At 41.1% G+C, this 13,457-nt stretch overlaps 1 protein-coding gene across 6 annotated transcripts in view; it reads right to left on the bottom strand.

Moving 5' to 3' along the window:
- SPIDR (scaffold protein involved in DNA repair) overlaps window positions 1-13,457 on the bottom strand; it is a 431,589-nt gene that overhangs the window by 290,569 nt on the left and 127,563 nt on the right. For all 6 annotated transcript variants that reach the window (XM_055322515.1, XM_055322518.1, XM_055322516.1 and 3 more), the window contains exon 6: window positions 4,231-4,475. In XM_055322515.1, the coding sequence (XP_055178490.1) occupies window positions 4,231-4,475 (245 nt within the window). The remainder of the gene's footprint in view (window positions 1-4,230; window positions 4,476-13,457) is intronic.

Below are 13,457 nucleotides of genomic sequence, written 5' to 3'. Positions count from 1 at the left end.
ACTTGGAAGAAACTCAAATACACAAGCTAACCTCTCAACTAAAGGAACCAGAGAAAGAATGGCAAATAAAGCCCAAAACAAGCAGCAGAAGAGAGATAATAAAGATTCGAGCAGAACTCCATGAAATAGAGACCAGAAGAACTGTAGAACAGACTGACAAAACCAGGAACTGGTTTTGAAAGATTAATAAAATAGATAAACCCCTAGCCAGCCTTATTAAAAAGGAAAAGATTCAAATTAATAAAAACACGAACAAAAGGGGAGAGATTACAACCAATACCAAGGAAATACATATGCTTTTAAAAAACATATTAAGAGCAACTGTATGCCAAATAATTAAGCAATCTAGAAGAAATGGATGCATTTCTAGAAAGCCACAAATTACCAAAACTGGAACAAGAAGAAAAAGAAAACCCGAACAGGCCAATAACCAGGGAGGAACTTGAAGCAGTCATCAAAAATCTCCCAAGACACAAAAGTCCAGGGCCAGATGGCTTCCCAGGGCAATTCTATCAAACGTTTATAGAAGAAACAATACCTATTCTACTAAAGCTGTTCCGAAGGACAGAAAGGGATGGAATACTTCCAAACTCATTTTATGAGGCCAGGCTTAACTTGATCCCAAAACCAGACAGAGACCCCAACAAAAAGGAGAATTATATACCAATATCCTTGATGAACACAGATGCAAGAATTCTCACCAAGATACTAGCCAATAGGATCCAACAATACATTAAGAAGATTATTCACCATGACCAGGTGGGATTTATCCCCAGGCTGCAAGAGTGGTTCAACAGTTGTACATGTGATAGATCACATCAACAAGGGAAAAAAACAACAACCACAGGATCCTCTCAATAGCTGCAGAGAAAGCATTTGACAAAATGCAGAATCCATTCCTAATCAAAACTCTTCAGAATGTAGGGATAGAGGGAACATTCCTCAGCACCTTAAAAACCATATATGAAAAGCCCACAACAAATATCACTCTCAGTGGGGAAACGCTGGGAGCCTTTCCCCTAAGATCAGGAACAAGACAGGGATGTCCTCTCTCACCGCTGCTATTCAACATAGCACTAGAAGTCCCAGCCTCAGCAATCAGACAACAAAAGGAAATAAAAGGCATTCAAATTGGGAAAGAAGAGGTCAAAGTCTCCCTCTTCGCAGATGACATGATACTATACATAGAAAACCCAAAGACTCCACCCCAAGATTGCTAGAACTCATATAGCAATTTGGCACTGTGGCATGAGACAAAATCAATGCCCAGAAATCAGTGGCATTTTTGTACACTGAGACTGAAGAAAGAGAAATTAAGGAGTCAATCCCATTTACAATTGTACCGAAAAGCATAAGATACTTAGGAATAAACCTAACCAAAGAGATAAATGATCTATCTATATCCTAAAAACTACAGAACATTTCTGAAAGAAATTAAGGAAGACACAAAGAGATGGAAAAACATTCCATGCTCATGGATTGGAAGAATAAATATTGTGAAAATGTCTATTCTACCCAGGGCAGTTTACACGTTCAATGCAATCCCTATCAAGATACCATGGACTTTCTCACAGAGTTGGAACAAATCATCTTAAGATTTGTGTGGAATCAGAAAAGACCCTGAATAGCCAGAGGAATGTTGAAAAAGAAAACCAGAGCCGGGGGCCTCACAATGCTGGATTTCAGGTTGTGCTACAAAGCTGTGGTCATCAAGACAGTGTGGTACTGGCACAAACACAGACATATAGATCAATGGAACAGAATAGAGAATCCAGAAATGGGCCCTCCACTCTATGGTCAACTAATATTCGACAAAGCAGGAAAGACTATCCAATGGAAAAAGGACAGTCTCTTCAATAAATGGTGCTGGGAACATTGGACATCCACATGCAGAGGAATGAAACTAGACCATTCTCTTATACCAGACACCAAGATACACTCAAAATGGATGAAAGATCTAAATGTGAGACAAGATTCAATCAAAATCCTAGAGAAGAACCCAGGCAACACCCTTTTTGAACTTGGTCACAGCAACTTCTTGCAAGATACATCTATGAAGACCAGAGAAACAAAAGTAAAAATGAACTCTTCGGACTTAAGATAAAAAGCTTCTGCACAGCAAAGGATACAGTCAACAAAACTACAAGACAACCTACAAATGGGAGAAGATATTTACAGATGATGTATCAGATAAAGGGCTAGTATCCAAGATCTATAAAGAACTTATTAAACTCAACAGCAAAGAAACAAACAATACAATCATGAAATGGGCAAAAGGCATGAACAGAAATCTCACAGAGGAAGACCTAGACATGGCCAACATGCACATGAGAAAATGCTCTGCATCACTGGCCATCAGGGAAATACAAATCAAAACCACCATGAGATCCCACCTCACACCAGTGAGAATGGTGAAAATTAACAAGACAGGAAACAACAAATGTTGGAGACAATGTGGAGAAAGGGGAACCCTCTTGCCCTGTTGGTGGGAATGTGAACTCGTACATCCACTCTTAAAAACTGTGTGGAGTTTCCTCAAAGAGTTAAAAATAGAGCTACCCTATGACCCAGGAATTGCCCTGCTGGGGATTTACCCCAAAGATACAGATGCAGTGAAACATCGGGACACCTGCACCCCAATGTTCACAGCAGCAATGTCCACAATAGTCACACTGTGGAAGGAGCCTCGGTGTCCATCGAGAGTGAATGGATAAAGAAGCTGTGGTCTATGTATACAATGGAATATTACTCAGCCATCAGGAAGGATGAATACCCACCATCTGCTTCGATATGGATGGAACTGGAGGGTATCATGCTGAGTGAAGTAAGTCAATCGGAGAAGGACAAACATTATATGGCCTCACTCATATGGGGAATATAAGAAACAGTGAAAGGGATTATAGGGAAAAGGAGGAGAACTGAGTGGGAAAAATTAGAGAGGGAGACAAACCATGAGAGACTCCTAACTCGGAAATGAACAAAGGGTTGCAGAAGGGGAAGTGGGGGGGGGGGCGGGGTTGGGGTGACTGGGTGATGGGCACTGAGGGGGGCACTTGATGGGATAAGCACTAGGTATTATACTATATGCTGGCAATCTGAATTAAAAAAAAAAAAGAAATTGGGATTCCTGGGTGGCGCAGCGGTTTGGCGCCTGCCTTTGGCCCAGGGCGCGATCCTGGAGACCAGGGATCGAATCCCACATCGGGCTTCCAGTGCATGGAGCCTGCTTCTCCCTCTGCCTGTGTCTCTGCCTCTCTCTCTCTGTGACTATCATAAAAAAATAAAAGTTAAAAAAAAAAAAACTAAAAAAAAAAATAATAATAATAAAATAAAATAAAATAGAATAAAATAAAAAGAAATTTTGTTTTCATTGTTTTGTTCTAATTTAAAACAAAAGAGACCATGTATTACACAGGGCTGGGACATGGCTCTTATAAAGGCATACACCAAGCCTCTTCACACATCCTGGTCAACCCTCCATGCCCTAGCCCTAGTGATTATTCATATACATACTGAAGAATACAGATAGTTTCCTATCTGTGCATCTTTGCTCTTTTTTTAAAAAAATAGTATTTTATTTGTTTATTCATGAGAGACATAGAGAGAGGCAGAGATACAGCCAGAGGGAGAAGTAGGCTCCCTGCGGGGAGCCCCATGTGGGACTGGATCCTGAGACTCCAGGATCACGCCCTGAGCCAAAGGCAAATGCCCAACCGCTGAGCCACCCAGGAATCCCTCTTTGCTCTTTCATGTATCTTTGCATTTGCTAGTGTTCTGTTGGACAATCTCTATAACCACATTTGTAAAAATAATCTATAATTTCTTATTGAAGTTACAATTCTATGCTGTCAATTTTCCTCGCCAGGTAAACCAGTTAATAATTTTTAAATTAATATCTTAGATATTTGGATTTTTAAAGTAAAAACTTTTATTTTGTTTTGTATATTTTTATTGGAGTTCGATTTGCCAACATATAACACCCAGTTCTCATCCCATCAAGTGCCCCCCTCAGTGCCCGTCACCCAGTCGCCCCATCCCTCCGCCCACCTCCCTTTCCACTACCCCTTGTTCGTTTCCCAGTTAGTAGTCTCTCATGTTCTGTCTGCTTTAATATTTCCCACTCATTCTCTCTCCTTTCCTCTATAATCCCTTTCACTATTTTTTATATCCTCCGTATGTATGAACAACTTTTTTTTTAAAAAAAGATATTTTAAAAAGGTATAATTTAACCTTAGAAGCTTCTTCTTCTTTGCCAATGTTTCTGGAGTCCTGGGAAACTTCTGTTTCTGGGGTGCGTACAAAATGGTCTCTGCAGATTTCACCCTCCGCTTCACTGGTTTCTCCATCATCTGTCTATTATCAGATCCAAAATCTGCATGTTGTTTGGGAGAGGATTCTGAATCAATAAAGAAGACATTCTCTGAGTCATCCTCTTTTTCACTATCTGATGAGTATTCCAAAATTTCTGTAGAATTCTGAAAAAGATTAGGAGAAAATGCAATTAAATTTGGAGAACTATAAGCATTTATTCCATTCTCTTCTGGTTATATTCACTTAAATAACTTTGTAAATCGTTATTTGTAGGTGAAAGTTTTATTTTGAAATTACTACCACAGGTACTATTTAAGAATAGGAGTCATTACCTCTTTTTCCAAACATTTCCTAAAATGTTTCTTACTTTCTCCTACTCAAATTTCCAACTCAGAATTTTTCTTTGAAAACTGAATTATAAAACAGAAGATCATACTTCATAGTGAATCCTGGACTGAAGAATCAAACCTTTTACTGTGATGTCTTCTGTCTTTATTTAAACACACCCTAAAATGTGTAAGTGTGGTAGGTATTTTGTTTTCCCATTACATGGTTTTGTAGATTAGTCCCATTTTGTTTGAACATCAGCAACAATTTATCCTTCAACATCCTAATTTTACAGTGTATTAGCAAACTCTTCAAATTTAATACCTACGCAAAATTTTAAATTTACTGAATAAAAATAGTCTATTTAGTTGAAATGGATCTTCTGTACCCACTCAATTTGTCATGTAGGCACGGAATCCCTCTCAGGAGCCCTGTATATTTTGATGGATCAGCATGGACTGTGTATCTGGCACTGTAGCAGACATCTGGCTAAAGAGAGTCAAGAGTATACAAATGTATGAGATTACTGCTGGTAGTTACACGTGTGTGTGTTTGAACAGGTGTGTGACTGTGCAGGGTAGCACTAGAGTTTTCATCATTTGCTAATATACATAAGACAAAAAGTTTATTACTTTTGACCTTTTCTGAGGATTTTATACTTAAATTCTTTTTAAGAGCTTAAAAAAGGACATCACTCACTCCCACATCTCCAAAAAACTGCCTGGGTATTCACCTGTTACTATGCACAGTTAAAATAAGAAAAAGTAAATGAAAAAGCTTCTCAAACAAAGAGTTTATTCCACTATATTTTTCACAATCTCATTTACATGCTTAAATTACTGCAGATAGCTGATAACCCCTTAATAAGCACTGGACTCATGTGTTTTTCCCACAACACAAAATCTGAGTAAATGTTAACAATAGGCCATGAAAAGAACCAAACCAGTTTAGACTGAAAATTAAGTTGCTTGATACTACAAATTTATATATATACATCCCTTTAAAACTCCAAATCCAGGGATCCCTGGGTGGCACAGCAGTTTAGCGCCTGCCTTTGGCCCGGGGCGTGATCCTGGAGACCCGGGATCGAATCCCACGTCGGGCTCCTGGTGCATGGAGCCTGCTTCTCCCTCTGCCTATGTCTCTGCCTCTCTCTCTCTCTCTCTATCATAAATAAATAAAAATTTTTAAAAAATTAAAAAAAAATCCAAATCCAATTCATCTTTTTGTTATGAAAAGTCTTTTCTTTTAGTACCCTAAAGTTTGCACTTCATCCTAGAGCAGGGTTTCTCAATCTCAGCACTACTGTCACTTGGGACTGGATAATGTGGTAGGAAGTCTCCTGTGCAGCATCCCCAGCTCCTACACACTAGTGATAACACCATGGTCTCACCAGTAATAACTATCAAAAATGTCTTAAGACACTGCTAATGTGCTCTGGGAGAAAAAATCACCCCTAAGTATGAACCACTATCCTAGAAAAATGTCTGCAAATAACCAACCACATTTAGCCTGTGCTGGAGACTCACATCCGGAAGCGAAGGGGACACAGCACTTCACAGGGATGGAGAAGTCAGAATGAAATGCAGTAGGAACCCCTTCTCTGCAGGGGAATATTCCTAGGCCCTCAGTGGATGCCTGAAACTACAGACTATGTTTTTTCATATACATACATACCAATAATGAAACTTGACATATAAATTAGGCACAGTAAGAGATTAACAATAACTAGTAATAAAATAGAATTATAATACATTGTCATAAAATTTATGTGAATGTAGTCTTTCTCTCAAGCTCTTATTGTACTCTACTCACCCTTCTTGTGCTGATAAAATGCCTACTTGATGAGATGAAGTGAGGTAAATGATGTAGCCATATGATGTAGTATTAGGCTACTGTGACCTTCTGATGATAAGTCAGAAGGATCTTCTGCTTCCAGACTGTGGCTCACCCTAGGTTAACAGACCCATGGAAAACAAAACCACAGGTAAGGGAGACTACTATAGTTATGAAACAATGTGGTAGAAGTATTGTAACCAAAGTATTTTTTTTATTTTTTTAAATAAATTAATTTTTATTGGTGTTCAATTTACCAACATACAGAATAACACCCAGTGCTCATCCCGTCAAGTGTCCTCCTCCGTGCCCGTCACCCATTCACCCCCACCCCCCGCCCTCCTCCCCTTCCACCACCCCTAGTTCATTTCCCAGAGTTAGGAGTCTTTATGTTCTGTCTCCCTTTCTGATATCTCCCACACATTTCTTCTCCCTTCCCTTATATTCCCCTTCACTATTATTCATATTCCCCAAATGAATGAGAACATACACTGTTTGTCCTTCTCCGATTGACTTACTTCACTCAGCATAATACCCTCCAGTTCCATCCACGTTGAAGCAAATGGTGGGTATTTGTCGTTTCTAATGGCTGAGTAATATTCCATTGTATACATAAACCACATCTTCTTTATCCATTCATCTTTCGATGGGCACCGAGGCTCCTTCCACAGTTTGGCTATTGTGGACATGGCTGCTAGAAACATCGGGGTGCAGGTGTCCCGGCGTTTCATTGCATCTGAATCTTTGGGGTAAATCCCTAACAGTGCAATTGCTGGGTCGTAGGGCAGGTCTATTTTTAATTCTTTGAGGAACCTCCACACAGTTTTCCAGAGTGGCTGCACCAGTTCACATTCCCACCAACAGTGTAAGAGGGTTCCCTTTTCTCCGCATCCTCTCCAACATTTGTGGTTTCCTGCCTTGTTAATTTTCCCCATTCTCACTGGTGTGAGGTGGTATCTCGTTGTGGTTTTGATTTGTATTTCCCTGATGGCAAGTGATGCAGAGCATTTTCTCATGTGCATGTTGGCCATGTCTATGTCTTCCTCTGTGAGATTTCTCTTCATGTCTTTTGCCCATTTCATGATTGGATTGTTGTTTCTTTGGTGTTGAGTTTAATAAGTTCTTTATAGATTTTGGAAACTAGCCCTTTATCTGATATGTTATTTGAAAATATCTTCTCCCATTCTGTAGGTTGTCTTTGAGTTTTGTTGACTGTATCCTTTGCTGTGCAAAAGCTTCTTACCTTGATGAAGTCCCAATAGTTCATTTTTGCTTTTGTTTCTTTTGCTTTCGTGGATGTATCTTGCAAGAAGTCACTGTGGCCAAGTTCAAAAAGGGTGTTGCCTGTGTTCTCCTCTAGGATTTTGATGGAGTCTTGTCTCACATTTAAATCTTTCATCCATTTTGAGTTTATCTTTGTGTATGATGAAAGAGAGTGGTCTAGTTTCATTCTTCTGCATGTGGATGACCAATTTTCCCAGCACCATTTATTGAAGAGACTGTCTTTCTTCCAGTGGATCGTCTTTCCTCCTTTGTCGAATATTAGTTGACCATAAAGTTCAGGGTCCATTTCTGGGTTCTCTATTCTGTTCCATTGGACTATGTGTCTGTTTTTGTGCCAGTACCACACTGTCTTGATGACCACAGCTTTGTAGTACAACCTGAAATCTGGCATTGTGATGCCCCCAGATATGGTTTTCCTTTTTAAAATTCCCCTGGCTATTCGGGTCTTTTCTGATTCCACACAAATCTTAAAATAATTTGTTCTAAGTCTCTGAAGAAAGTCCATGGTATTTTGATAGGGATTGCATTGAACGTGTAAATTGCCCTGGGTAACATTGACATTTTCACAATATTAATTCTGCCAATCCATGAGCATGGAATATTTTTCCATCTCTTTGTGTCTTCCTCAATTTCTTTCAGAAGTGTTCTATAGTTTTTAGGGTATAGATCCTTTACCTCTTTGGTTAGGTTTATTCCTAGGTATCTTATGCTTTTGGGTGCAATTGTAAATGGGATTGACTCCTTAATTTCTCTTTCTTCAGTCTCATTGTTAGTGTATAGGAATGCCATTGATTTCTGGGCATTGATTTTGTATCCTGCCACGCTACCAAATTGCTGTATGAGTTCTAGCAATCTTGGGGTGGAGGCTTTTGGGTTTTCTATGTAGAGTATCATGTCATTGGCGAAGAGGGAGAGTTTGACTTCTTCTTTGCCAATTTGAATGCCTTTAATGTCTTTTTGTTGTCTGACTGCTGAGGCTAGGACTTCCAATACTATGTTGAATAGCAGTGGTGAGAGTGGACATCCCTGTCTGGTTCCTGATCTTAGGGGAAAGGCTCCCAGTGCTTCCCCATTGAGAATGATATTTGCTGTGGGCTTTTCGTAGATGGCTTTTAAGATATCGAGGAAAGTTCCCTCTATCCCTACACTCTGAAGAGTTTTGATCAGGAATGGATGCTGTATTTGTCAAATGCTTTCTCTGCATCTAATGAGAGGATCATATGGTTCTTGGTTTTTCTCTTGCTGATATGATGAATCACATTGAGTGTTTTACGAGTGTTGAACCAGCCTTGTGTCCCGGGGATAAATCCTACTTGGTCATGGTGAATAATTTTCTTAATGTGTTGTTGGATCCTATTGGCTAGTATCTTGTTGAGAATTTTTGCATCCATGTTCATCAGGGATATTGGTATGTAATTCTCCTTTTTGGTGGGGTCTTTGTCTGGTTTTGGAATTAAGGTGATGCTGGCCTCATAGAATGAATTTGGAAGTACTCCATCTCTTTCTATCTTTCCAAACAGCTTTAGTAGAATAGGTATGATTTCTTCTTTAAACGTTTGATAGAATTCCCCTGGGAAGCCATCTGGCCCTGGACTCTTGTGTCTTGGGAGGTTTTTGATGACTGCTTCAATTTCCTCCCTGGTTATTGGCCTGTTCAGGTTTTCTATTTCTTCCTGCTCCAGTTTTGGTAGTTTGTGGCTTTCCAGGAATGCGTCCATTTCTTCTAGATTGCCTAATTTATTGGCGTAGAGCTGTTCATAATATGTTTTTAAAATCGTTTGTATTTCCTTGGTGTTGGTAGTGATCTCTCCTTTCTCATTCATGATTTTATTAATTTGAGTCTTCTCTCTCTTCTTTTTAATAAGGTTGGCTAATGGTTTATCTATCTTATTAATTCTTTCAAAGAACCAACTCCTGGTTCTAGTGATCTGTTCCACAGTTCTTCTGGTCTCAATTTCGTTGATTTCTGCTCGAATTTTAATTAACTCTCTTCTTCTGCTGGGTCTCGGGTCGATTTGCTGCTTCTTCTCTAGCTCCTTTATGTGTAAGGTTAGCTTTTGTATTTGAGTTCTTTCCAGTTTTTGAATGGATGCTTGTATTGCGATGTATTTCCCCCTCAGGACTGCTTTTGCTGCATCCCAAAGATTTTGAACAGTTGTATCTTCATTCTCATTAGTTTCCATGAATCTTTTTAATTCTTCCTTAATTTCCTGGTTGACCCTTTTATCTTTTAGCAGGATGGTCCTTAACCTCCACGTGTTTGAGGTCCTTCCAAACTTCTTCTTGTGATTGAGTTCTAATTTCAAGGCGTTATGGTCTGAGAATATGCAGGGGACGATCTCAATCTTTTGGTATCGGTTCAGACCCGATTTGTGACCCAGTATGTGGTCTATTCTGGAAAAAGGTCCATGTGCACTTGAGAAGAATGTGTATTCAGTTGAGTTTGGATGTAAAGTTCTGTAGATATCTGTGAAATCTATCTGGTCCAGTGTATCATTTAAAGCTCTCGTTTCTTTGGAGATGTTGTGTTTAGAAGACCTATCAAGGGTAGAAAGAGCTAGATTGAAGTCACCAAGTATAAGTGTATTATTATCTAAGTATTTCTTCACTTTGGTTAATAATTCGTTTAAGTATTTGGCAGCTCCCACATTCGGGGCATATATATTGAGGATTGTTAAGTCCTCTTGCTGGATAGATCCTTTAAGTATGATATAGTGTCCCTCTTCGTCTCTCACTACTGTCTTCGGAGTAAATTTTAGTTTATCTGATATAAGGATGGCTACCCCTGCTTTCTTTTGAGAACCATTTGAATGGTAAATGGTTCTCCAACCTTTTATTTTCAGGTTGTAGGTGTCCTTCTGTCTAAAATGAGTCTCTTGTAGACAGCAAATAGATGGGTCCTGCTTTTTTATCCAGTCTGAAACCCTGTGCCTTTTGATGGGGTCATTAAGCCCGTTCACGGTCAGAGTTACTATTGACAGATATGAGTTTAGTGTCATCATGATATCTATTCAGTCCTTGTTTTTGTGGATTGTTCCACTGAACTTCTTCTTAAAGGGGAATTTTAAGAGTCCCCCTTAAAATTTCTTGCAGAGCTGGTTTGGAGGTCACATATTCTTTCAGTTCCTGCCTGTCTTGGAAGCTCTTTATCTCTCCTTCCATTTTGAATGAGAGCCTTGCTGGATAAAGTATTCTTGGTTGCATGTTCTTCTCATTTAGGACCCTGAATATATCCTGCCAGCCCTTTCTGGCCTGCCAGGTCTCTGTGGAGAGGTCTGCTGTTACCCTAATATTCCTCCCCATGAAAGTCAGGGACTTCTTGTCTCTTGCTGCTTTAAGGATCTTCTCTTTATCTTTGGAATTTGCAAGCTTCACTATTAGATGTCGAGGTGTTGAAAGGTTTTTATTGATTTTAGGGGGGGATCTCTCTATTTCCTGGATCTGAATGCCTGTTTCCCTTCCCAGATTGGGAAAGTTTTCAGCTAGGATTTGTTCAAATACATATTCTGGCCCTCTGTCCCTTTCGGCGCCCTCGGGAACCCCAATTAAGCGTAGGTTTTTCTTCCTTAGGTGTCATTTATTTCCCTTAATCTGTCTTCATGGTCCCTTAATTGTTTGTCTCTTTTTTCCTCAGTTTCCCTCTTTGCCATTAACTTGTCTTCTATGTCACTCACTTGTTCTTCCACTTCGTTAACCCTCGTCGTTAGGACTTCTAGTTTGGATTGCATCTCATTCAATTGATTTTTAATTTCTGCCTGATTGGATCTAAATTCTGCAGTCATGAAGTCTCGTGAGTCCTTAATGCTTTTTTCTAGAGCCACCAGTAGCTGTATAATAGTGCTTCTGAATTGGCTTTCTGACATTGAATTGTAATCCAGATTTTGTAACTCTGTGGGAGAGAGGGCTGTTTCTGATTCTTTCTTTTGAGGTGAGGTTTTCCTTCTAGTCATTTTGCTCAGTGCGGAGTGGCCAAAAACAAGTTGTATTGGGAAAAGGAGAGAAAGAGAGAGAAGGAAAGAAAAGAGAAAAAGAAAAAAGAAAAAGAAAAAAGAGAAGAAAAAGGGAAAGAAAAAGAAAGAAAGGTGAAAAAAAAGGGGGTGGGGGAAGCAATCAGAAATCAAAAAGAAAAGAAAAAAGAGAAAAAAAAAAAACAAACAAAAAACACGGGGGAGTATTTTCTGAATCTGTAGACTTTAAGTCCCTTGACTTCCCCTGGAACTGGTCCGTCCAGCTGGTCTTCTGGGGGAGGGGCCTGTTGCGTTGATTTTCAGGTGTTAGCACTTGGGGGAGCTGCTCTGCCCCTGCCTGCTGCAGGGCTCAGCGGGGGTTGTTTACCCCGTGAGGTCTCAGGAGGAACAGCCCCAGTTGCTATGGCAACTCTGGAAGCCTGGATTCAGCCTCTGCAGGAACTACAGGGCTTGGGGCTCTGGCTCTCCGTCTGCAGGGCCTGGAGGCTCCGGGGCGGGGCCGCTGATCTGCTCAGCTCGGGGCAGGAGCGTCCTTGCTGTCCTGGGCCCTCCCGGCCTCTGCCTGTCCTGGGGGAGGCCGGATCCTGGGCTGTGTCCCGGCGCCCTGTGCTCCGGGTCTGCGCTGTTGGATTTGCGCTCCCGCCCTGCAGCTCCCTCCCTGGAGCCGCTCCTCCGAACTGCTCTGCTCCGGTGTGAGCCGCAGCCCTTAGGGAGCTCGGAGCACTCCCCTGCGCTTGCAGGTGTCTGTTAGTGTCCCAGGGAGCCCGAGGGCATCCCCGCCCTCCTGGGTCCTGCTCCAACTCCCTGCGAGCCCCTTGCTGCCCGGGAAGGTTGGTGCAGCTCCTGCTTCTCCTGGACGGGGCTCTCCTGTCCTGGGGACACTAGCCCAGGCCTCAGCCCGGCTCCTCGCGGGCCCCTCCCCCTTGGAGGCCTTTTGTTCCTTTATTTCTTTTTCCCCGTCTTCCTACCTTGATAGAAGTGCGAACTCTTCTCACTGTAGCGTTCCAGCTGGTCTCTCTTTAAATCTCAGGCCGAATTCGTAGATTTTCAGGATGATTTGAAGGTTATCTAGGTAATTTGTTGGGGACAGGTGATTTGGGGACCCTACTCATCCGCCATCTTGCCCCTCCTCCGTAACCAAAGTATTGCTCAAAAATCTAGGTGGGGGCACAGGGAGAAGAGGAGAACCGCCACTTAAGGCTGAGTGCTAAGTGTAAGTTGATGAGGCATAGAGAAGAGCAAGTACATTCCATGGAAAAGGAACAGGAGGAGTATGAATAGGAGGCCAGAGAGCACAGAGCACAAGCAGGAAAATCTGTAAGGAGCAGCAAGAGAGAAGGCTGTTTGAGGAGCTTGCAAACCACAGCAGGCATTTGGCTTTATTCTGAGGCAGGGGGAGAATCACTGGTAGTTGCCACAAGGGCTAACAAAATCAGATATTAATAGGGAATGATCAACCAAACCATATTCTGACAATAGACTCTAAGATGCAAGAGAAAAGGTACCAAAGACTGCCAGCAGGAAAGCAGCTAGGTAGAGCATCCTCATCATCAAAGTAGAACAAAAGAGGATGTGAGTGGGAGTAAGAATAAGAGAGGTAGACTTGAAAGAAAATGAGGGAAGAGATGTGAGCACACTTGAGGATTCTCACATGAGAGAAAGGAGAGTAAAGGCAGACTCAAAGAAGACCCCAAGCATCTGTTTGGTCAATGAGAAAAGTGTGCTCACCTA

Source organism: Nyctereutes procyonoides, unplaced genomic scaffold (assembly GCF_905146905.1).
Source record: "Nyctereutes procyonoides isolate TBG_1078 unplaced genomic scaffold, NYPRO_anot_genome, whole genome shotgun sequence".
In the NCBI taxonomy this organism is placed as follows: domain Eukaryota; kingdom Metazoa; phylum Chordata; class Mammalia; order Carnivora; family Canidae; genus Nyctereutes; species Nyctereutes procyonoides.
Note: the sequence above shows the minus strand (reverse complement) of the source record. Positions and strands in the feature narration are given on the sequence as shown.